At 43.9% G+C, this 24,442-nt stretch overlaps 1 protein-coding gene across 1 annotated transcript in view; it reads right to left on the bottom strand.

Moving 5' to 3' along the window:
• PDF1B (peptide deformylase 1B) overlaps positions 1 to 23,949 on the bottom strand; it is a 117,004-nt gene extending 93,055 nt beyond the window's left edge. The window contains exon 1 of the mRNA XM_086513735.1: positions 23,583 to 23,949. Within this exon, the coding sequence (XP_086369861.1) occupies positions 23,583 to 23,889 (307 nt within the window). The 5' untranslated portion in view covers positions 23,890 to 23,949. The remainder of the gene's footprint in view (positions 1 to 23,582) is intronic.
• Between the last annotated feature and the right edge of the window lie 493 nt (positions 23,950 to 24,442).

The raw sequence follows: 24,442 nt of genomic DNA, 5'->3' as shown, positions 1-24,442 counted from the left end.
TTGCCACGAAGGCTAGCCCACCATTGACGAGCTGATTTTTGGAAGTGCATAGCTACATGGCGTAGCTTGGAGGACTCTGTGAAGCCCTCGTCCCCAAAGGCCGCATCAAATTGCTGGATGAAGGCCAACACTTTGTCGGTAGCACCAAAGGTGCCATCGTAGGTGAGAAAAGAGATACTCTTTCCTCCCTCCTTGAACTTCTTTAGCTTTTGTGACCTTCGCCATGCAGGAAATGATTTGCGATGCCCTCCCCTCTTGTATTCTCTAGGAGAATAGCCATAACTTTCATCGGAAGAGAAGGAAGGTGAAGAAGAAGGAGAAGAGGGTGACCTCTTCCTAGCCCTTTTCTTCCTTTGTTTCCTCTCTTGCCTTTGAGAGTGATGAGGAGAAGGACTATGGGTTGCTCTTTTCCTCTTGGGAGGAGTAGGCGATCGTCTAGACCGCCTTCTTCGTGGAGCCACATCTTCAGAAGAACTTAGACTTTCATTGCTTTCTTTCTCTTTGGATTCCTCCTCTCGAATGGGAGAGAGTCTTCTTTTGGGGGTCTCTTCAAGAGGCCTCCTAAGCTCTCTCTCCTCTTGGAGAGGAAGGGAAATTCCATAGGCACGAAGTTGTTGAGTAACTTCGGCTTGCAAGGTAGGGTTGCCCATAGCTTGTTGCAACCTAGTCACAAGATAATTCACAAACATGGGAGCATCATCATTAGCACCTTCATGTGCAAAATCAAAGCTATCAATGTTCATTCTACTCTCTTGATTATTGTCAGCCATGTTAACAAAATTTTATGTATGTACTTAGTGTATGCTTTGGCAATTCAAAACCTTAGTTGCCACTCCTCTTAGCCTTTGAAAATCGGCTCTTAAGTATCTACACCCACGGCTCAAAGTGGTTAATTATAGAGAGTAGAGGAGTAGGTCTAACATAGCAGAGTTGCCAAGGGCTAGCTCCTTTCGGACTTCTTATGGCTCAATAATGGTAAAGCCGTAGGCAAGTCTAAAAAGACTCCATTATTAAGTCCAAAGCTCCCGAGGTGTGCACCATCCCCCACATAGTGGGCTTAACAAAACCGGTATTAGATCCCAGTTCCACTTACTCTATTATAATTAACAACATCAACCATTTATAGGCTACTTAAGGACCTCTCTTCTTAAGCAAGAAAAGAGAAACCAAATGCTCTGATACCAATGTAATGGAATTTGCCTATTCAATTTGAGAATAGCGGAATTTAATGAGAGTACTTTCAAGAAATGATTTTGTGAGCATAGCGGGTAGACAATTTTGAAGATAGCAACATAATCATAGCAATTAGTTAACTTGGCATAGACAATACTTTTGCAAGAGAGAGAGTTTAGAGAACATGACAACAATTGAGGACCGGATTTATGTGGAGCCGGTCCCCCCCTCCAATAGGCATTTGTATTATGATTTCTCCCATAAAGAGAGACTTGTTACAATACAGTCTTTGTGTTCCTTGTGACCTAGGTGATGCCATGAAGATGGAAGGCTTCATGCACCACAAACATAACATAAACTTGAAGAAAGCTTTAACTATCCCAAGCCTCAGTCCCAAGACCTCAAACACCTTCAAAGGTGGAGAGAGCTAGCAGGGAATGAGGGTAGGGAAGAGGAAGAAGAAACATTTCGTAGGAGAAAGAATTAGTTCCTCACTTATCATACTCTTGTTGCTAGCATACATAATAGCATAGTAATGAAGAAGAAGGAGATGGCAAGCTTAAGCATTGAAGCATGGCTCTTGGTTGGATTTGCACTCCATAGCCAAGAGTGTTGGTGTAGGCTCTCAACCTCTACTTGCTTGGAGAGGGAGCTCTTGCACTTTGCATATCACACAATGAGAGTGCTTGTGAGTGTGTGTGGGTGAGTATACCCCCTAGGCACCCCCCTAGCTTGCTTGGGTCGACCCCCCCTTGTAGCTCATGCCTGAAGCTCATTGGACCCCTCCAAGCCTAGCCAATCACAAGCAGGAGCCATTACAAGCAACATGGGTAGCCTTGGGACCCCTTTCCCCTTTGAGAGAGAGGACTTGATAAATGCTAAAACAATTAGATAATTCATGTAATTTATCATTGGACCCCTTTGAAGCCTAGCCAATAGGCTTCAAGCAACACATGAAGGTAACATGGGTAGGGGCCTGACATGTGTCCTTGCTGCCTCTTCAAGATGGGCTTCCCTTGTGTGTGTGAGTGGGTGTTCTCTCTCTAGGCCCTAGGAAAAGGGCTCGCCCCCCCTCTTGTAGGAATGCTTTTGACTTTTAGGTGATCAAGCACCTTACTCACCAAGCATGACAAAGCACTTGAACTAGGGGGGGTTCCCACAAGCATCTCAGGCAAGCTTCTCAAGGCACCTCAAGTACTTTAATCATGCAGCAAGTCAAGCACCTCAAGCATGGAGCCAGTCAAGCACCTCAAGCATCTTAATCAAGCACCTCAAGCATGAAAAACACCTCAAGCATGACAAACACCTCAAGCAGGACAAGCACCTCGAGCTTGGGCCGGGTTCCCACCTCAAGCTCAGTCCTAGCTTACTTAAGGTCAAAAGGACTTTTACACACATTTATTGGAGGTCTTCAATGAAGCTAACCCTAAGGTCTTATGCTCCATTGGTTAGCCTTGCTCTTTGATAGACCATCTCCCTTTTGGGCCCCTTTACATTGGCCCCGTGTTGAGATAGATCTAAAAGCACATACCTATATCTTAACACTTATTCCCGTTTATTCTCCCATATTAAGTGATCAATTTAATATGAGAAAATCATTTGGGTTAGTTAGATATTAGATTTTATGACAGAGTGTATGTAATACTGCAACATAGTCACACTCGTGACATTCCCTCCCTCTTTAAATTAAACCCAGGGTAGTTGTTGTCACGTCACACATCCAACCCTATGTGTCCGTGGACAAGCTATAGCATGACCAGGGTTTAGTTCAGTCAAGTCAGTCTAGAATAGGAAGTGATCTGGCACTTTTGTGAGTCTGTTCGCAGACCGTGCATGTCCAGACCCTTAGATTAGATGCATATCCTCTGGTTGCACACAGCATGACCATCAGATTCCCATCAGATCCCATCAAGAGCAGTGCATAGACCTATTTTCCCTATTTTTGACATTTTTCACTTATTATAAGTGGAAACCTAGCGCTAGCCCTTTCAAGCAAAAGAGGCAGCAGGCACCTTGCTCAACAGGCAACTTCTCAACAAGACCGACCCCGCGACAACTCTAGCGGTTTCAGCATTGCAAAAGGCCTAGCGTTTTTGCATCAGATCAGCCAGCGTTTTTGCAACTTGCAGATTCACGGCGACAGAACCACAGCAGATGAGCCTAGCGTTTTGCAGAAGACAGAAACCAGTCCTAGCGTTTTTGCAGATCTTCGCGACAGAAGCAACAGTAGCACCAGCGTTTTTAGTTTTCAGCAGTCAGACTCCGCAGTAGAACCCCCAAACCTCGCAGATCTCACCTTCCCGCAGTAGATCCTCGCCGCACGGTCAGATCTTGCGTAGTTTGCAGATTCAGCCCGGGAAACGCAGATTTCAGCATCTGCGTTTTCAACGTACCGTCGTCATCGACATATAACCGACATGAGTCAGAATTCAGCAGATACAAGATTTGCAGATTTCGGCCATTAGCATTTTCAGATTCAGCCCGTCTCGTTGTCGTCCTCATCTTTGCTGACATCGTCAGCAAATCCAAGCATTGTAGAGATTTGTGCAATCATAAGTAGACCGCTCTCGCCATAAAGAGTGGGGCCTTCGGAGGAGGGTTTGACAACATTCTGGTGTCGTATTCTTCTCTCTCTATCTCTCAGTCTCAGTATCTTCATTCACAGTGTTCATCCACTTTGTTTGTGTCCATTCCACTCTCTCACTAAAGAAAAGGAAGGCTCTCCCTTCTGTAAGTAAAAGGAACCCTTGAGCACAATTCAGAGCACTCATCTTGAGCAAAGTTCAACATTCACTTCCGCTGCACCTAACATTGGTATCAGAGCTTTGGCAGTGTTCTCTATCACTCAAGGAAAGAACCACATATTTTTTTTTGCTTGTTGCGGTCGCACGTAACCCAAGTCCACTTGGGCGTGTCGATTCCTAATCGTGTTTTTGAAGAGTGACAAGAAACCCAAGAAAGAAAGGCTTGTCCAGCATCCCCTTGTGCCTCTTTTCACTCATTGAGAGAGGACCGTGCACTTAGCGGCCGGCCAATCAACATGAGGTGGGAAAAAGCAACCTTGGTGTGAGCGCAAGGCCGCCAAGGGGTGCGCCCGCGGAAACGAGCAGAACTCGGGTGAAGAGAAGATCCTTCTCTAACACAGATTGCAAGCGCAAGAAGAACCTCAAGACCCGCAAGAACCTCAAGAACTCAAGAACCCCAAGAACCAAGAACCCAAGTTCCTCGTGAACTCAAGAACCCAAGACTTCAGTGGATGGTCATCACCCGAAGCGGAATGGATGCTTCGCATGAAGGTGGTGAGCATAGGAGTGGCAAAGAAGAGTTTTCCCCACCAGGAGGTTTTTCCGACCCTCTCCCTTCGATTGCACCAGATCCTATGGAGGCTTGGTGCAAGACGATGATGGACATGATGACAACGTGGCACGAAGCAAGAATGGCAACCATGGAGCGTGAGCGCGAGCAATTACGCTTGGAGGCCAAAGAATTTGATCGCAAGTATCACGATTGTGACTATGTTAACGACAATACATCTACTCCTAGTTGCAGATACGCGAAGTGCCATGCCAAGGAGGACCCCTGCGCTTGGATGGTCACACCCCTTCGCTCAAAGGACGTGTCTCTTCGCCAAAAGCCACACTCCTTCGACGACTGGTCACACCCCTTCGCTCTACGGGTGCGACTCTTCGCCCAATGGTTGCAGCTCTTCGTCGAAAGGATGTGTCTTTTCACCTAAAGTCATGTCTCTTCACAAAGAGACATGCCTCTTCACTGATGACTATTCAATTCCTATAAAAGGAACCCTTGTATCACACTTTCAATCAATCAAACACAGAGTCTTCTAAGTCTTGTCTTGAGTTCAGTTTAGTTTCTTAAGTCTTAATCATGAGTTTAAGTAATTAATAGAGGATTAGTACCTAGAATCCTCACAGTGGTATCGGAGCAAATTTTTTCCCGAGACCCGAAGGTTGTGAGCCTCTCATCCTCGCCGCTACACTCTACCCCTTCTTGGAGTTGCATGGAAGCAGAGAAAGATGGTATACTTCTACTACGTATATGAGGTAACATGGGTATTTGTTCAATAACTACATTGTACTAGTGATGTGTGTGTGCTGCGTACCCTGAGAACCTTGTGCACCTTTGCTTGGGTGACACCCTTTCGAACCCGCCCTCGCACCCCTTCCCGCAAAAGGGCACAAGCCGGCAAGAAGCACCCCGTCTCCCCTCCTTGCTCGCACCCGTTCCATGCATCGCTGGACTTGCCAGAAGGGCTGAAATGCTTAAATTCTGCACTGGCTGAATCGTTGGGCTGATTCCTTGCTGCTGGCTGACACAAAATCACTAGCACCCTTTTTTTCCCCAAGCGTTTCATCTCCCAAGCGGCAACACGCTGAATTCACTTACGCTAGTGCCCTTTTCTTTTCCAAGGGTTGCACCCATCTGGGAACGCAATCATTAACGCTGGACAATTCTTACGCTGGAGTGTTTTTTTTTACAAACGCTGGCTGAAATTAACCCCTACTGGCAACCTTACTGGCTGAAGTTCAACGTGGCTGGACCTTTTACGATGCAGCAAACTTACGTTACCCAAATCCTTACGCTGGCAGTATAAAGCTTATACAATTACATTTATTTAAAAGTGTCCGTCCACCCAAACTTGACCGCCCGCCCAAAGGTCACTTGGATTAATTAACCAACGGGCAGCGAGTCAAATTCAGCCCAAGTTTTAATATAAAAAAAACCCACCCGGCCAAGCACTTGATTTAAGATTGGCCGTCCAAAGACCCAATTTTTTAAAAAGCCCATGTGAACTCACTCACTTGAACCCACCCGCGTTGGCCTTGTGCACACACTGCGCGCAGTACCTTTCGCCGATAAGAGTAGTTGTATAACTTTGTCAGACAAAATTCCTCGACAAAATTTTACGGATGAATTTCTCTACTCAGAGCCGGAAGTGATAATTATTCCCGATTCCCCGATTCTAGAGCGCGAAATTATTCCCGACGCATTTTCCGCTCACGGAACACCCATCCCAGAATCTGTTCCCAACCCAGAACTTGCACCTGTTCGAGAATTCCCTTTGAGGCGTAACCATGCCGAATTCTCAGGACGGAGGTGGTCAATCTGACGATGCCCTTACTCTTATTAAGGAGCAGATGGCCACACTTTCCATAAGCCTTGCATCACTTCACACTCGCTTGGATCAGATGCACACGGAAAACACTTCTCGAAGTCGACCTGCTGTTTCTCGAACTACTAATGCAACATCTTCAACACCTTCTTCCGAAGCTTCAGTGAACGAACCGAACGAACCAGATCCAACTGATGAGGTAGACAATCGCGAACTTCAATTACTTTATAAAATTTTTAATGCTGCACAGAAGAAGAAGCTTGATGTTAAACTACCGGAACCATACACTGGTCGCCGCGACAAGCGCGTGCTGGACCAATGGCTGTTCAAAATGGAGATTTACTTATCGAACACGGACTTGGTCGAGAGTAAAAAAGTTGCACTTGCTAGTTCTCTGCTCAAGGACACAGCATTTCTTTGGTGGCAACGACGGGTTGCTGATGGTAAACACACACCTTCTTGGGATAAATTCCGGCGTGCTATTCGCAAGGCGTTCGAACCTGCCAATGCGGACTTTCATACCCGGTCCTCTCTTCGCCGCCTGAGCCAGACAGGTTCCTTGGCCGCGTACATCACAGAGTTCCAAAGACTAACTCTGGAGATAGAGACTCTTAGTCCCTCTGAGAAACTTCACAGCTTTATCGACGGACTCGAACCCAACCTGAAGGACGATGTGCACAAATACAACCCTACCACTTTGGATGCTGCAATTGCCTACGTGGAGGGTCTTGGCGATAATCGGCGCCCTACACGGAATTTTCTCCCTGGTAACAGATCTTCAAACAACGCTCGCTTTTCACAGCGCGATCGCAGAGACAACTATAGCCAAAGTCAGCAACATCAACCTCAGTTCAGACAGCAAGCAACGCAACCTTATTCAACTTCAAGGTTTTATTCTCAAGATCGACAATCTGAAAGCATATCTTCTTCACATGTTCCTCCACTTGATCGTGGTAAAGGACGTGATTTTTCTCAAGATCAGCATTCCAATACTCAACAAGGCTCTTCGTCAAATGGATCTTCGACTTCAAAGAAGGAAGGATTATGTACAATTTGCAGTGGTGACCATAGATGGTATCAATGTCTAAAGAGACCAAATCCGTCTAATTTGAAAAGAAATTCCAACGCGGCAACATAATCGAATTTTGAACAACCAGATTCTACTAAGGATAAAGAAAAATCTGTGGTCAATACGATTCGTGTCTCAGAGGATACGAGTATTCTTATGAAGCATGCTCAATGCAATTCTTCAGTTTTGGAGCCTCTCTCAAAGCAAGTTTTGAGCCTTCTTGGACTACTCAATGGTCGCTCCATCAATATTTTGGTGGACAGCGGATGCTCGAATAATTTCGTCAGCACTCAGATAGTTCAACAGCTTGGCTTACCAACTCAGAAGACATCTCACTTATATGATGTGGAATTAGTAGATGGATCAATTTTGACTTGTGATCAGACAGTTCGACAGTTGCAGTTCGAGATTCAAACTTATGCAGATCAACTAGATTTTGAAGTCATGCCTTTATCTTATTACGACATGATTCTTGGTCAACATTGGTTATTCCAATACGACCCAGCAATTAGCTTTCGAGGACATACTATCAATTTGTTCAAAGATGGACGTGAATTGACTTTACACAGGCTTTCTCATGCGGAAAGAGTGATTCAAGCCTCACGTGTACTAGTCAATTGCAAACAGCATGATACAGTGGATCATGAAGAGAATATGATTTCCGATGTAGATGCAAATATTATTATTGATGGATTTTTGAATTCATTAACTTCTCATGAATCAATTGATGAAGACAAAGATAAAGATATAGTTGCAGATTCTGAGTCTGAAGACGACTATGCTTTCTTTGATTCTTTATTGAATGATGATAATATGCCAATTGCAAGTCATGAAGTTACAGTTCCAGAAGATGATTCTGAAGAATTTTGGGATTCATTATTGGAAGATGATTACAGTCTCAAGCCAAAATCCTCTCCAGTGATTCATAAAGTTGAAGTTACCCCATATGAAGAGTACCTTGAGAAGATTTCCTCTTCCCCAAATATTTCACAGTTATTGGAAGATTTTAAACCAAAAGGCTTACATCGCACGAAAGATTTTGAAGATCAACCTCTTATTGCAGTCAACCTCATTATGCCAGATTCTTCTAAAAAGTCTTTGAATAATGCAATGACATGGAATTTAGCAGTCAAAGCAAAAAGGTTTCGCAAGAAGCAAAGGTTCAAGACAAAGACTTCAGATAACTCAAAGACTGAAGATTTTCGAAGATTCAATGCTTTTCCAGAGTTCTATCAACATCAAAAGTCATTTCTTTGACACGGGCTCTCATTTTAAATGGGAGGGAATGTCACGATTGTGACTATGTTAACGACAATACATCTACTCCTAGTTGCAGATACGCGAAGTGCCATGCCAAGGAGGACCCCTGCGCTTGGATGGTCACACCCCTTCGCTCAAAGGACGTGTCTCTTCGCCAAAAGCCACACTCCTTCGACGACTGGTCACACCCCTTCGCTCTACGGGTGCGACTCTTCGCCCAATGGTTGCAGCTCTTCGTCGAAAGGATGTGTCTTTTCACCTAAAGTCATATCTCTTCACAAAGAGACATGCCTCTTCACTATTGACTATTCAATTCTTATAAAAGGAACCCTTGTATCACACTTTCAATCAATCAAACACAAAGTCTTCTAAGTCTTGTCTTGAGTTCAGTTCCGTTTCTTAAGTCTTAATCATGAGTTTAAGTAATTAATAGAGGATTAGTACCTAGAATCCTCACAGCAAGTACACAACAGAAAGAAAAACAGAATTGGATCGCAAGAACGTTGTTCATTCTTCCTCTCTCATTTCTAATGTGCAGGCGAAGATTGAAGAGATTCGAGAAAAGGAGACTCTCTTAGTCTCTTCTTCTCCAAAGCATGACACACAGGATTTGCATGATGATTTGCATGATCAAGATGTGATTTCTCACGAGCATGATGATTTGTATGACCACGATGTGATTGTTCACAAGGATGATGTGTTAGTTGATACTTTCTCTAGTGAAGCTAACCTCATTGCAGAGACGATCAATCATGAAGAACCGATCTTGGCTCTTGAGCCTCGGTCCAAAGAACCTCCTCAGGAAGAAACGATCTTGGCTCTCGAGCCTAGGTCCAAAGAACCCTCACATGAAGTATTATGTGTTCGAGTGATTAGTCAGCACAGATTGTTCAAGTGTTTCATTCGTGATCGTTTCTTGTATTTTTAGTCAGTGTCTTTATGTGATCCCTTTTCCTAGGCATGACATATTGTACGTTGAGCACGTTTCACTCATGAATGAGCACGGATGTATGCGGATTATTCATGAAAAGCTAAAAAGTATGCATTCAAGGAAGTCACATTCCATGTCTCTTCCTTGGCATGACACAGTTGTAGAAAGAGCACGAGAAGAAATGAGCACCAAGCATGGGCATTTCCGTTGTGAATTGCCATAGTTGATTGATTTAGATCAGCAAGAAAAGATTCGATCTCATTGTTTGCATCTGTGGATCCATCTATTTGTTCATCTACATTGCATGCACAGTCTTTGAGGAAGACAAGATTTTTTTCAGTCACTTTACATGGTAGTTGGAAGTGGTTTCAAGAATTTTCAGACATGGAGATTCTTGAAGAAGGAAGAAGCATGACCTTAGACGAAGTTGAAGCATTGATGGAGCCACAGATGACTTTGTGTCGCTTTCGGCACGGCCCAGAGAAGCAAGCGTTGCAAACCTTTATGAAGTTCAAGTACCACACGACCCACACATCAGAGTGGGCCGACGAAGAGTACTTTCAAGGATTCCGGATGCTATTGGCGATCTCCCTCGACGCCATACAGTTCGGTACCAATACCTCTGTCACAAAGTGATGACGTGGCTACCGAGAGCAAAAACCCTAATTTTTGCCATAAACCCTAATTCCTACAAACCCTACTTTTTGGAAACCCTAACCCTAACTGCTGGCTGAAACCCTAAATGTGGGAGAAACCCTGATTTTGGCAGTTGAAAATGCCACATGGCCAGCGTACAGATTTCCGGAAAACGCGCCGGATTTTGCGGAGCTGAAAAAAAGCAGCTTGGGCGACGCAATTTGACTTGGGGGAGAGAGAGAGAGAGAGAGAGAGAGAGAGAGAGAGAGAGAGAGAGAGAGAGAGAGAGAGATTTCCCTTGCTTTATTTTTATGAGAAACTCTCTTGTGTGAGAGAAGGAGAGAATTTTGCTTTTTGAAACTGAAGCTTTTGGGGCTTTGCTTTTGGACATCCCTTGTAATCTTTAAATAGGTGGTTTAGGGTGAGCTCTGCAGAGCATCTGGACGCAGAGTCTGAGAGTGAAACCCTAACCGCTCTCTTGTACTTTGACATTGATTTAATACATAAAGAAATACCGAAAGGAGTGCCAGTCTTTGGGGCCAATATCTCTTGGCACGGAACTCCGTCGAGCCAGTGCAAATCTATTGTGATCTGTGAATTGTTTTGAAGTGGTTATTTGGTGCTGTCACGATTGATTCTTGACTTGGAGTGTCCAAGTCTGTTACAATGGTATCAGAGCACGGTCGATTTGGAGTGTCCAAGTCTGTTACAGTGGTATTAGAGCACAACCGATTTCTCTTCTACGAGAAATCCGATCCCCAATTTTTTTCCGCGGCACCTATGGCTTCACGCAAGGATCAGTCGACTCCCTCTGCATCTGGAGATGCGGACAGGGATCACAACGAAGATTCCGGTAGAGAGTATGGCCCGCCTCGGCCTACTCAGGCGGAGCAACGAGAGATGGAACATCGTCAATTGATCGGTGATGCTACAAAGATGATGCTCAATTTTGCGAAGGACCCAAAATTTGCAAAATATATGAGCGAGACTTCTTTTCAGGAAATGCACGAGCAGTGGCAGAAAACCACAACACCACCCCCGAAACCCGCTCTCAACAAAAAACCTGCTCATAAGAAATATTCAGAGAAGGAATTAGAAGAGGTGGTTGATGCACGGATTGCTCAGCTTTTTGACACACAACAGAAAGCCAAAAAAACACGGCAAAAAGCAGAAAAAGGCACTGAATTCCCGGTTATTTGGGTCATCAGTCGACATTTGACAAAGCAAAGAAACAGAAGAAGAGTGTTCACTTTGAAGGAGTACCCAGTTCTTCTTCTTCTTCTTCTTTTGACAGTTCTTCTAGCTCTTCAGATTCAAGCGAAGAAGACAGAAAAGGCAAAAAGCGAAGCAAGAAACAACGCTTCGAAAAGGGCAAGAAAAAGGCAAAAAAGTCTAAGTCTCACCCAGTGACTGACAGTTCTACTGAGGACTCGTCTACAAACAGCTCAGATTCCGATGACGGAAACTTTTATGCCAACAAGAAGAATTTTCATAAAGCCAACCAGTATGACTTTCTGGAAGATAAAAGCAAGAAAGTCCGAGAGTTTAAGGAAGGTAGACACTCGATCAAACTTGTGTCACGTGACACATCCAACCCTATGTGTCCGTGGACAAGCTACAACATGATCAGGGTTCAGTCAATCCAGTCAGTCTAGATTAGAAGTGATCTGCCACTTTTGTGAGTCTATTCGTAGACAGTGCATGCCCAGTCACTTAGTGTAGATGCATATCCTCTGGTTGCACACAGCATGATCATCAGTATTCCCATCAAAATCCATTAGAATCAGTTAGGGGATTTTTCCAGTGCATTTAGCGTATTTTACCTATTTTTGACATTTTTCACTTATTAATTTAAGTGACTTTCCAAAAAAAGTAGGTAGGGCAATTTTGCTAAGAAAATATATAAGCAAACCAAAGCTAGCACTCTTTGGCAGATGAGCAAGGAGCACAACAGGCCTTTGGCAGTAGGTACTCCCCTCTCTCAGCAAGAACCCCTCAAGCACTTGGCGTTTTTGGTTCCACCCTCATCGCCAACATTTCAGCCCTAGCGTTTGTAGCATCGCCAACCCTTCCTTGCCTTGGCGAGTCAGCCCTTGCTTGACCGCAACATCCCCTTGCACCTAACGTTTCCAGATCAGCCCAAAATGCAGCAGTTCCATCAGCGTTTTTCAGCCCAAACGCAGCAGACCAAATCAGCGTTTTTTCAACATCAAAACGCAGCAACAGGCCAGCATTTTCATCAAGCTATTTCAGCGTTTTCAGCAGCATAAAAACGCAGCAAACCAGCGTTTTTCAGCAGTCCGAATCAGCCCCGAAATTCAGCAGATAGCGTTTTGTGGACAGCAATTAGAAGGTTGCAGATTTCAGCCCTAAGGTCATCGTCGTCGTCACCGACATAGTCACGAGTTGTATCAGTTTTCCATGCATCATTATTGTACCACTTTGTGCAATCCATAGTAGATCACTCTCGCCGACGAGAGTGGGGCCTTCGGAGGAGGATTTTACATCGTCTCTGGTGTCGTATCTCTCTTCTCTCTATCTCTCAGTCTCATACACTTGCACGCACAGTGTCCACTCACTTATTTCGTGATCATAGCACTCTTCATTAAGAACGGAAGGCTCTCCCTTCCATAAGAACTAAAAGGAACCTTGAGCAAATATGGATCACTCATCTTGAGAAAGTACAACATTCATTCCGCTGCACCTAACATTGGTATCAGAGCTTTGGCAGTGTTCTGTATCACTCGGGAAAGAACCACAAGAATCACAAGAATTTTTTTGCTTGTTGCGGTCGCACGAACCCAAGTTCGCTTCGGCGTGTCGATTCCTAATCGTGTTTTTGAAGAGTGGCAGGAATCCCAGGAAAGGAGGGCTTGTATAGCCTCCCCTTGTGTCTCTTTTCACTCATTGAGAGCGGACCGTGCACTTAGCGGCCGGCCAATCGACGTGAGGTGGGAAAAAGCAACCTTGGTGTGAGCGCAAGGCCGCCAAGGGGTGCGCCCGTGGAAAGGAGTAGAACTCGGGTGAAGAGAAGATCCTTCTCAAACACGGTTTGCAAGCGAAAGATAACCTCAAGAACCTCAAGACCCTGAAGAACCCAAGTTCCTCGTGGACTTAAGAACCAAAAATCATAGTGCATGGTCGTCACCCGAAGCGGAATGGATACTTCGCATAGAGGTAATGAGCATGAGAGAGGCGACGAAGAATTTTCCCCACCAGGAGATTTTTTCGACTCTCCCCCTTCGCCATCTACGCCACAAGTTGTACCAACTCCGATGGAAATGATGGTCAAGTCAATGTTGGACATGATGGCGGCACAACAAGAAGCGAATCGCATTGCGCTGGCACAACAAGAAGCGACTCGCATTACTTTGGAACGCGAGCACAAAGAACGAAATGAAAGAAATACAATACAACAACAAGAAGCGAATCGAGTTGCGTTGGCACAACAAGAAGCAAATCGCCTTGCTTTCGAACGCGAGCGCGATAAACGAAACGAACGAAAAGCAAAAAGGGAGGCCGAGCGAGAGGCTCAAAGAGAGCTACGCACTCAAGAATTGCTTCGACAAGTGCTAGCCTCGAAGTCCGAACCAGCCAAAGATCGTGGGAGTTCATCCAGTGGCACAAGCCATGATGCGGATTCAACCATCCAATCACAGAGAAGTTGACTTTCAGTAAGTATGATGGTAAGATGGATGCTACAGTTATTCATTTTTGGTTGCATCAATTTAATGCTTATTTTGCGACAACTAAGAAGACAAGAAATAGCAACATTTTGATGGTAGCTATGCACCTTGCTGGTGATGCCATCAATTGGTACCATGCATGGCAAGAGGCACAGCTAGCCGCACACCTAGAGGAAGCCGACGAATTCACGCCCCTTTCCTTCAATTGGGCTAATTTCCAAGACAAGCTCAAGGCGCGGTTTATGCCACCTTAGTACCTCGCACGATTGAAGGACGATTGGCGCACTCTCAAGCAAAATGGTATGCCTGTGATGTCTTTTTCTAATCGTGTTTTGCAGCTAGGTACCCAATTACGCAAGTCGGATGATGAACGCAAAGAGGTATTCCTTTTTGGATTAAACGATTATATCAAGTTTGATGTAGAAGTCTTCGACCCAATCGATCTCAACAAAGCGGTAGCGATTGCTCTCGCACAGGAGATGAAGCACCACAAGGGAAAGCCTAAGGAGAACAAGACTTTCACAAGTACCTCTCAGAACCCTCAGAACGGTAAGAACGGTAAGAATGGTAACTCTTCTAACCAATCTTCCAACAGTCTCTCAGAAAAGAATTCTTCCAATGAATCTAAGGGTAAGGCTAGCACAATTGCTAAACCTAAGCTTACTCCATATGAAAAGGTAGCACAAGGAATTGTAGGAGGATACATCACGTCGGAAGAGCAAAGCACTTATTCTAAGGAAGGTCGTTGTCTTCATTGTCACATTAAGGGTCACATAAAAAGAACATGTCCTAAGCTTGAATCGAATGAATCTAAAGAATCCACACAATCCACTTCCTCTATCAATGCAATTAATGATAACACGAGTGTGCCCCAAGTTTCTCATGACCCTCCCATTGATGATTCTCTCATTAAATGTTATGGTCGTACGTCAGGGAAACATTTTATCATATTGTTTGACCCAAGTAGTATGCATGATGTGATCAGTCCCTCTCTTCTTGAGAGAGTCCGCCTCGAAGTTAGTCACAGATCTCCTATCGAGGTCTCTGGCTTTCTTCCCGGTATGGACGCTCTCATCACGGAGTAATGCCTTGATGTGTTGTTTGCAATTCAAAAAGCTGCCTTCACTCGAAGATTTGTTGTCTCTCCTCTCTCAGGATATGATATGATTTTGGGCATTCGATGGTTTCGTGATGCTAACCCTCTCATTGATTGGGAGGCTAACACTTTCACTCTCAATGCCAATAGTGATTCTCCCATTGTCATTCATGGAGAGAACATTGTTCATTCCCCCTCTCTCATTGCTAATATGCGGGACAAGATTGAAAGGATTCAGGAGAAGGAGACTCTCTCAGTCTCTTTTTCTCCAAAGCATGACACACAGAATTTGCATGATTGTGAGCAGCATGATGATTTGATTGACAATGATAAGCATGATGATTTGGATGATAAAGACAAGCATGATGATTTGCATGATCAAGATGTGATTTCTCACAAGCATGATGAGTTGCATGAAGAAGATGTGATTGTTCACAAGGATGATGTGCTAGTTGATGCTTTTTCTAGCGAAGCTAACCTCGTTGCAGATTCGATCAATCACGAAGGATCGATCTTGGCTCTCGAGCCTAGGTCCAAAGAACCCTCACAGTAAGTATTATGTGTTCGCATGATTGATACGCACGCATTGTTCGAATGTTTTATTCGTGATCGTTTCTTGTATTTTAATGAGCATCTTTATGTGATCCCTTTTCCTAGGCATGACATATTGTATGTTGAGCACGTTTCTCTCATGGATGAGCACGAATGTATGCGGATTTTTCATGAAAAGCTGAAAAGTATGTATGTAAGGAAGTCACATTCCATGTCTCTTCCTTGGCATGACACAGTTTCCGAACGAGCACATGAAAGTATGACCACCAATCGCTGGCATTTCCATTGTGTTTTGCCACAATTGATTGCTCTAGATCATAAGAGAAAGATTCGATCTCATTGTTTGTATGTGTTTGATGAACGGGTTGTCACTCCGTCTCTATGTTCATCTACATTGCATACACAGTCTTTAGTGAAGACAAGATTTTTTCCACTCACTTTTCATGGAATGGGTATGTTCATGGTTTTGTGTTGGAAATGGTTTCAGGAATTTTCAGCCATGGAGATTCTTGAAGATAGAAGAAGTACGACTCTAAACAAAGATGAAGCATTGAAGGAGCCACAGAAGACTTTGTGTCGCTTTCGACGAGGCCCAAAGAAGCAAGCGTTGCAGACCTTTACGAAGTTGAAGTATCGCACGACCCACACATCAGAATGGGCCGGCGAAGAGTCCCTTCCAGGATTCCGGATGCTATTGGCGATCTCCCTCGACGCCATACAGCTCGGTACCAGTACCTCACTTTGAAAAGGAGGGGATGTCACGTGACACATCCAACCCTATGTATCCGTGGACAAGCTACAACATGATCAAGGTTCAGTCAGTCCAATCAATCTAGATTAGAAGTGATCTGGCACTTTTTTGCTTTCAACACTGTAACCAACAAAAATACATTTGACAGCCTTATCATCCAATTTTCTGCGCTGTGTTTGTGACACCAAAGCATATGCCAAACATTAAAAAACACGCATGTGCTCAATAGAAGGCTTCTTCATATGGAGAAATAGACTGCAAAGCTTTTGTAGGACGCCTGTTTAGTACATAAGTGGCACACATGATGGCCTCAAGCCAAAAAGAATGTGGCAAAGCTTGACTTTTAGCCATACATCATGCCATTTCCGTAAGTGACCTGTTTTTTCTCTCAGCAACACCATTTTGCTAAGGTGTATAAGACACTGTACATTGGTGTTTTATCCCACGACTAGCCAGAAATGCATTAAATTCATGACACATATACTCCCCCCCTCGATCGGAACGGACGGTGTCCATAGTACATTTCGATACATTTTCAGCCATAGCCAGAAATTGTTTGAAGCACATAAAAACTTCGGACTTCGCTTTAAGCCGAAATACCCATGTATGCCTAGAGTAATCATCAACGAAAGTCACGAAGTACAGGTAATTGCCCAAGGACGGAGTTTGCATGGGTCCACAAACATCACTATGCACAAGCTACAACCTGTATGTGGCCCGAACTGAACCATCCTTTGGAAACTTAGAACACTGCATCTTACCCAAAATACAACCTTCACAAACATGTTTGACAGGTGCTTCAAGAGGCGGCAAAGAAGCAACCATATCAGATTTCTGCAAACGCAGCAAATTGGAAAAATTCAGATGACCAAAACGTGCATGCCAAAGTTTTGCATCTGAAATAGCCCTTGAATCTGCAACAGCATTTGTAAAATTTTGTCCCACTTGTCATACAAAGTGAGCTTATACAGCCCACGACACAAAAGGCCAGATGCAACAACCTCATCACCAAAACTAAGATCATGAACTGTACATCTGTCATCCACAAAAATTTGACTACAAGTCCAAGTCTAGCAAGTGCACATACAGACAAGAGATTCTTCTTGATCCCAGGTACATAAAGTGCATCAACAAGTGTGAAGGAACTGCCATTTGCAGCAGTAAGCACAATCTTTCCAACTCCCTGAACCGGATAAGAGGCATTGTTGACACAAGTGACTGAATTCCCATGAGAGACAAACTCGAGAGACGTGAACAATTCACGATGTGAGGTAATGTGCTTTGTAGCACCACTGTCGAAATACCACGCATGTGAACCTGCAACACTGACAAGCATGCATCATGGACAGCAAGATTGTAAGTGCACTCTGCGCTAAAAGCCCATTCTGCATCGACATCAACATCACAGTCTCCTTTCATAGAAGACTCAACAATGGCTGCATTTGTAGTGGAACCAGCATTTGCAATGGAACCACATTCTTTCTTCTTAGCCTCTTTGGCCTTCAACTTAGGACACTGCTTGATCAAGAGATCACTAGCTTTACAGTAATGGCAACGCATCTTCTTTTTGCCCTTATCACCAGAATTGCCAGATGAAGCCAGTAGAAGCATTAGGAACAGAAGTTTTGCCACTCGCAGCAGAACCATAACAAGTGGCTGTATTGCTGTTACCACCCTTTCTTTGAGAAATAAAAGCCTATTCAACTGCACGCTGTCTAGTCCTGTTTTTTCTGGAAAGTGACACTTGCAACAGCAATGTGCATAATGCATCAAACTTGACAACTTTTGGATTTCCTTGGGTCATAAGTCTCTCCAAGTACTAGCAAAAGTCTGGTAAGAATCTGGTGAGGCATCAAGAACAGTCTGCACAAGGGAACTGTCTGAAATGACTTCACCTGCAGAAATAAGTTGCTCATTGATATCCTTGACACTAGCAAGGAAAGTGTCCATATCATCTTCCTCATGCATAATCTTCGACTCCAGCTCTTTACGCAGCAAAGCAATTTTAGCCTCATTGCAGCTTGCATAAAGACCAACCAAAATATCCTAAGCCTGTTTTGCAGATTTTGCTGAACGGATGTGAGGAACAATGATGTGCTTCACAGACAACGCAATCAATGCATGAGCCTGTGCATCCTTTACATCCCAACGAGCTTGTTCTGTCGTAGGCAAAACAACTTTAATAGCTGCAATCCTTGCAGCAAGACCTGCAACATCCTCAACATCGCCTACATCCTCAGAACCAGGAGGTACATCAATGCCCTGCACAATATTCCAAACCCCCTTTGACACAAGAACGTGTTGCATCATATAAGCCCACAAAGGGTAATTGTCCCCATCCAACCTGTCCTCGACAGCAAACATCTTGAACACATCTGTGTTGTTGTTGTCAGCCATGGTAAATGCTGCACATGATGTGAAAACTGCCCAAAAATAGGAGAAACGAAGCGGGAACAACACGTGCTATATAGCACAAACCGTAGAAGACTATAAGGCACCTGTTATGCAGAAAACGGCACTGATAGAAATTTTGCACAAAATGACGAAACTGCGTGTGCAGACCTGCCTGTAGTGGAAACGGAAGCCGAAATTAGCCCGAATCTCACTGAAATCGGAGAAAGTGAGCAGGCGTGTACTGGAGCTAATGGTGACTGAGCCCGGGAGGACGCAACTTGCTCTGATACCAATTGTTGGAATTAGGGTTTCAGAGAAACGCACACAGCTTGGAGAAGACGAAGGAAGCTCAAAGCACACAATAGAGAGTGTGTTACTTAGTATGCAATGGAAAGATAGATAGCCCTAGAGTGATGAGCGTATATACAATGCACGGGGGGAAAAACCTCCTAAAGAGGGAAAAAAAGCCCCGGCGGTCCTAGTGTGTTCACACACATCACTACCACATGTATATGGTAACATCGGGCTTCGCTCCCGGTATGGACTCTCTAGAGACGTTACACGAGAGTGCCTTGATGTGTTATTCACTCTTCAACAAGCTTCCTTCCGTAGAAGATTTGTTGCGTCTCCTCTCTCAGAATGTGATATGATTTTGGACATTCGAGGTTTTGTGAACATAACCCTCTCATTGATTGGGCAGACAATACGCTCGCTTTAAAGCCCAAGCTTGAAAAAAAACATGAGAAGGAGACTCTCTCAGTCCTTTCTTCTCTGAAGCACGATACACATTTTTTCAATGATAGAGATGTGATTGTTCGCAAGGATGATGGTTTAGATGATGATTTTTCTAGTGAAGCTAACCTCATTGCAGATACGATCAGTCACGCACGACCGATCTTAACTCTCGAGTCGAGGTCCAAAGAACCCACTCATGAAGCATTGAGTGTTCGCATGATTAGTCAGCACGCATTGTTCGAGTTTCTCATTCATGACGGTTTCTTGTATTTTTGTCACCGTCTTTATGTGTTCCCTTTTCACAGACATGCCGTATTGTACGATGCACATGATTCACTCACGGATGAGCACGGATGTATACGGATCACTCTCGAAAAGAAAAAAAGTTTGCATTCGAGAAATTCACATTGTTTCCCGATTATCTGTTTTGTCAATGGCTTTTACATGTTTCTTCCTTGGCATGACACAGTCTCAGAAAGAGCAGATTGTCCATCAAGCATCGGCATTTCCGTTGTGATTTGCCACAATTGATAGGTTTAGTTCGGAAAGTCAAGTTTCGATCCCACTTTTTGCGTGTGTTTGGTGAACGGTTTGGCACTCCGTCACTTTGTTCATCTGCATTGCATGCACAATCATTTAGGAAGAATAGTATCTTTCCAGTTACTCTACATAAAATGGGTATGTTTATGATTTTGTGTTGAAAGTGGTTTCAGGAATTTTCCTCCTCGGAGATTCTGAAGAAGGTGGATCCATGACCATAGCCAAAGTTGGAGCATTGAAGCCGCAACAGATCATCTTGTCGCTTTCGGTGCAGCCCAAAGAAGCAAGCATTGAAGTTCAAGTATCACACGACCCACGCATCAAAATGGGTCGGCAAAGCGTTCTTCGCAGGATTCCAGGAGTTGTTGGCGCACTTCCTCGACGCCATACAGCTCGGTACTAGTACCTCACTTTAAAAAGGAGGGAATGTCACGTGCACATCTAACCCTATGTGTACGTGGACAAGCTGTTCCTACTTTTAGGGTTCAGGTTAGCCTAGGAAGTGTTCTGGCACCCTTATGAGCCTATGCGCAGGCCGTGCTTATCCAGGCACTTAGAATAGTTGCATATCCTCTGATTGCACACAGCAAGATCATTAGCATGACATTCAGTACCCATCATGAGCATTTTCCATAGCATAGAACCCTTTTTGCCAAAGTACACATTTTTCACTTATCTATTAATAAGTAACTTTCGTTGGAAAAGTAGGTAGGCAAATTGCTAAGGAATTGTAAAAGAAACCTAGTGGGCACTCAATAGAAATAGAAGAAGCAGGAACACAAGAAGGCAGGCACCCAGCAATCAGGTAGCACCTCAGTAGGAGCCCTAGCGTTTTCTCAAGAAGAAGAAACCAGTGTTTTCAGCCTCAAGAAATCAGCGTTTTGAGCCACTACCACCAGCGCTTTCAATTTTCAGCCTTAGCCTCGCGAGAACCCACTCTCACCCGGTTGCAGATCCTCGCCAAATTCCCCATCTAGCACCAAACCAACCCAGCGTTTTCAAATTTCAACCCTAGCCCGCCGAAGCGGTTACAAATCCAAGCCGCAGTACCGCCACAGCAGCAGATCCCCAGCAGAGCATCTAGCGTTTTCAGTTTTCAACCTTAACGCCGTCGTCGTTGACGCCATCGTTGTCATCGAAATCATCATCATCATCGCAGTTCTTATCTTGACGATGACACCTTCGTCATTGTCATCGCAGTTCCCTATCTTGACGACAACACCTTCATCGCCATCGTCGCAGATCTCAAACTTGACGATGACACCATCGCCATAGTCTCCATCGTTGTTGACATTGTCATCATCAAGTTCACAGCATCTAGACTATTATAGCAGATTTGTGCAATCTATAGCATAGACCTCTCTCGCCATAGAGAGGGGGACCCTTGAAGGGGAGTTTGAGAACCGTTGTCGTATTCTCTCTCTCTCTCTCTCTCTCTCTCTCTCTCTCTCTCTCTCTCAACACTTTCATTCACAGTAGCATTCACTTTGTTTGTGATCATTGCGCTTGCAGTCTCTCTCTAAGAAGAACGGAAGGCTCTTCCTTCCATAAGTAAAAGGAACCCTTGAGCAGAATTGGGAGCACTCATCCTGAGCACTATCAACATTCACTTCCGCTGCACCTTACAGAATCTATTGAGGCATCATCTAGCAAGTGTAATGCATCTCATCTTCCAAACCACTTCTTATATCTTGCATCCATCACATGCTCAAGATCTTGCTTTTATGCGTCTTTTGAACTTTTTTGCTTGCTCCCATGCAATTGTAGAAAGTGGATGTGGAGGGTTTTAACGCATCTTTATCGTGTACTCCACAACCCTTTTCATGCTCATAACCTCAATTGGAAGAGATCCTAACTTAAGAAGTAGGAGCATATATGGTGTTAGTGTCTTAACTTGGAGAAAGTTTGTAAGAAAACGCTTTTGGATATTCTCAAACTCTCTCCAAGTAGATTTTGAGATACTCCCGTCCCACACTTCAACTCCATAAAGAAGAATTGGTGTCACCAGTGTGCCCAAAAGGTACTTCTTGAGAACCCAACACTTCATCTTTTCCGCATTACACATGTTCTCAAATGCATAATATGCTCTCTTTCTGGCTTCCAAACAATGCATAGCACATTCATGCCACTTGTGATTGGCCGCAACCTCAAGATCAAGGTACTTAAAGCTCTCAACAACTACAAGGGTCTCATTGTTGTATACAATGCATGGCTTCCCCTTATGGTTTGTTTTCACAAGCATAACCTTTGTTTTGGATTCATTCACAATCAACCCATTATGCGAGCAAAAGTTCTCAAGAACAACCATAAGCTTTTGTACATCCTCCAAATTGTGTGCTAAAAGCACTACATCATCCGCATACAACAAAAGTACGATTACCCCATTGCAAATAGTGGCCTCTTCAATGTCTTCTTCTTGCATAAAATCAAATACCATTTGTTTCGATTGATCGATGCATAGACCAAAGAGAGTTGATCACAACAGACATCCTTGTTAATCCCAATAGTGCTTGCAAAAATTTCAGAAATTCATCTTCCCATGCGTAATTGACACATCCCCTTCTCATGGATTCGAGAAATCGCAAGCATAAACTCAAATTGGCACTTGGAATTCTTCCATCCTTCTCTACAAATTGTTACGTGGAATTATATGAAGGCTTTCTTAAAGTCCACAAAGCAACAATACAATCGCTTGCCTTTCAACCAACTATTTTCCATGAGAACATGAAGAGTAACAAAATGGTCAATGGTGCTATGACGTCCACGAAAATTCCCTTGTCCTTTGCATGCTTACCATTCTCTTAAACCCAATCACTCAATTTTATCTCCATTATGCACCCAAACAACTTTGCCATAAGAGACTCAATCATTATAGTTCGGTAGTTAATTACATTCTTTGCATCCCCTCATTTATGCAACGGCTTGACCCAATTACTACTCCAATCACAAGGCATACCATGTTGAAGTCGAAGATTGAATATATCACACATCCACTCATGTGAAAAATCTCCCGTTCATTTAATCATTTCCGGCTTGATACCTTGAAGATCTCCCGCTTTGCGAATGGCCAACTTTTCCAACCCACCTCATATATCCTCAATAGTAAAAAAAAAGGGCATATATAAGAGTGAACCATAAAATGGCATTTTTCCAACATTTGGTTACTCATATAGTTACCTGCAATGTGTGTAGGTATCCATAAAACTCAAGTTACCAAAACTCTCAACCCGTTTACTCCTCAAGTTTCTCCAAAATCTTCACAAGCATGTGCCTTTTCTTGGACTTGAAAAAATTGATGTTTCACTTCCCATCTACTTCTTGACTTTGGAATCAATGTCTTGTAATATGCCTGACAAACCGAGCTCGTTTAATCAAACCTCAACCTAGATAAGACTAAATTTCAATTACTTTGACGACATCACTCCTACAATGCCACAAGCACTACATGTACGGCCAAAATCAGACTGCCAAGAAAGAATAACAATAACCATAGCCCCAAAATGTAAGTCATGCGCACTATACTACTTTATGCATACACGGCCACAATCAGACTGCCAAGAAAGAATAACCATAGCCCCAAAATGTAATTCATGTGCACTATACTACTTTATGCATACAGTACACTTACCAATATTCTTCTCATCCTTCATATCTTGAAGCTCTGCAAGCAGGGTTCGCCGAGCGTTGGGCACAAGTCTGGATGTTGAAGGCTTCTGTGTAAAGGAGGCATCCATGCTTGAAGCCCGAGAGCCAGTAGTACGAGGAGACCTCCCGCGCCTTGCATGGTGGACAGCACGCACAGAAGAAAAGGATGATGAGGTACACCAAAAGAGGGGGCTCCACGAGAAAAGGTGAGACCTCGAGAAGGAGATAACAGAAGGGCAGGAACAGTTCAGCAACGGCTGCAAGGTAGACGACGCAATTGCTGTGCGCATTGCTACCTCGTAGCTCACACACCCAGTTCGTAGTTCACAATTTCACGTATAGGCCACAAGAGAAAAAATGTATATGCAAGCAAGAATTGTCGCTCGATTTTATTAGTAGAATCTTCAATAGTAGAATCTTTTGAAGATTCTGCTTCTATGGTTGCACTTGGCATATTATTTCCAAATTGAGGACTTGCAGCACACGTACATCAAACTCGCAACCTGCAGGCTGCAAATATGTAGTATGAGCTAAGCCAACTCATCAAGAGAGCTCCCGTGCTTGCTCATAGTTGATTTACAATTATTAAAAAAATGTGGTGCCTCCCCTTCCATCGCGCATGCTGCTAGTGCCCCTACCTAGCTACCTAGTGAGCATAATCTGTGGTGGAGCCAGTTGGAATTCTGGGACCATGCAATCATATTGGTTTGAAGCCTATTCAAAAGCTTAAGGCATTAATTGTCAAGCAGGACAGTGTTTTACTCGGGCTGATGGTAATCCATCTTTTCGAGAGAGTGTTGTTGCAGAAAAGTATGGCAAGGTTCATCTGCAACTGCAAGGCTA

Source organism: Adiantum capillus-veneris, chromosome 1, assembly GCF_014529385.1.
Source record: "Adiantum capillus-veneris isolate H3 chromosome 1, ASM1452938v2, whole genome shotgun sequence".
Lineage (NCBI taxonomy): Eukaryota > Viridiplantae > Streptophyta > Polypodiopsida > Polypodiales > Pteridaceae > Adiantum > Adiantum capillus-veneris.
This window is presented reverse-complemented; position numbering and strand designations above follow the sequence as displayed.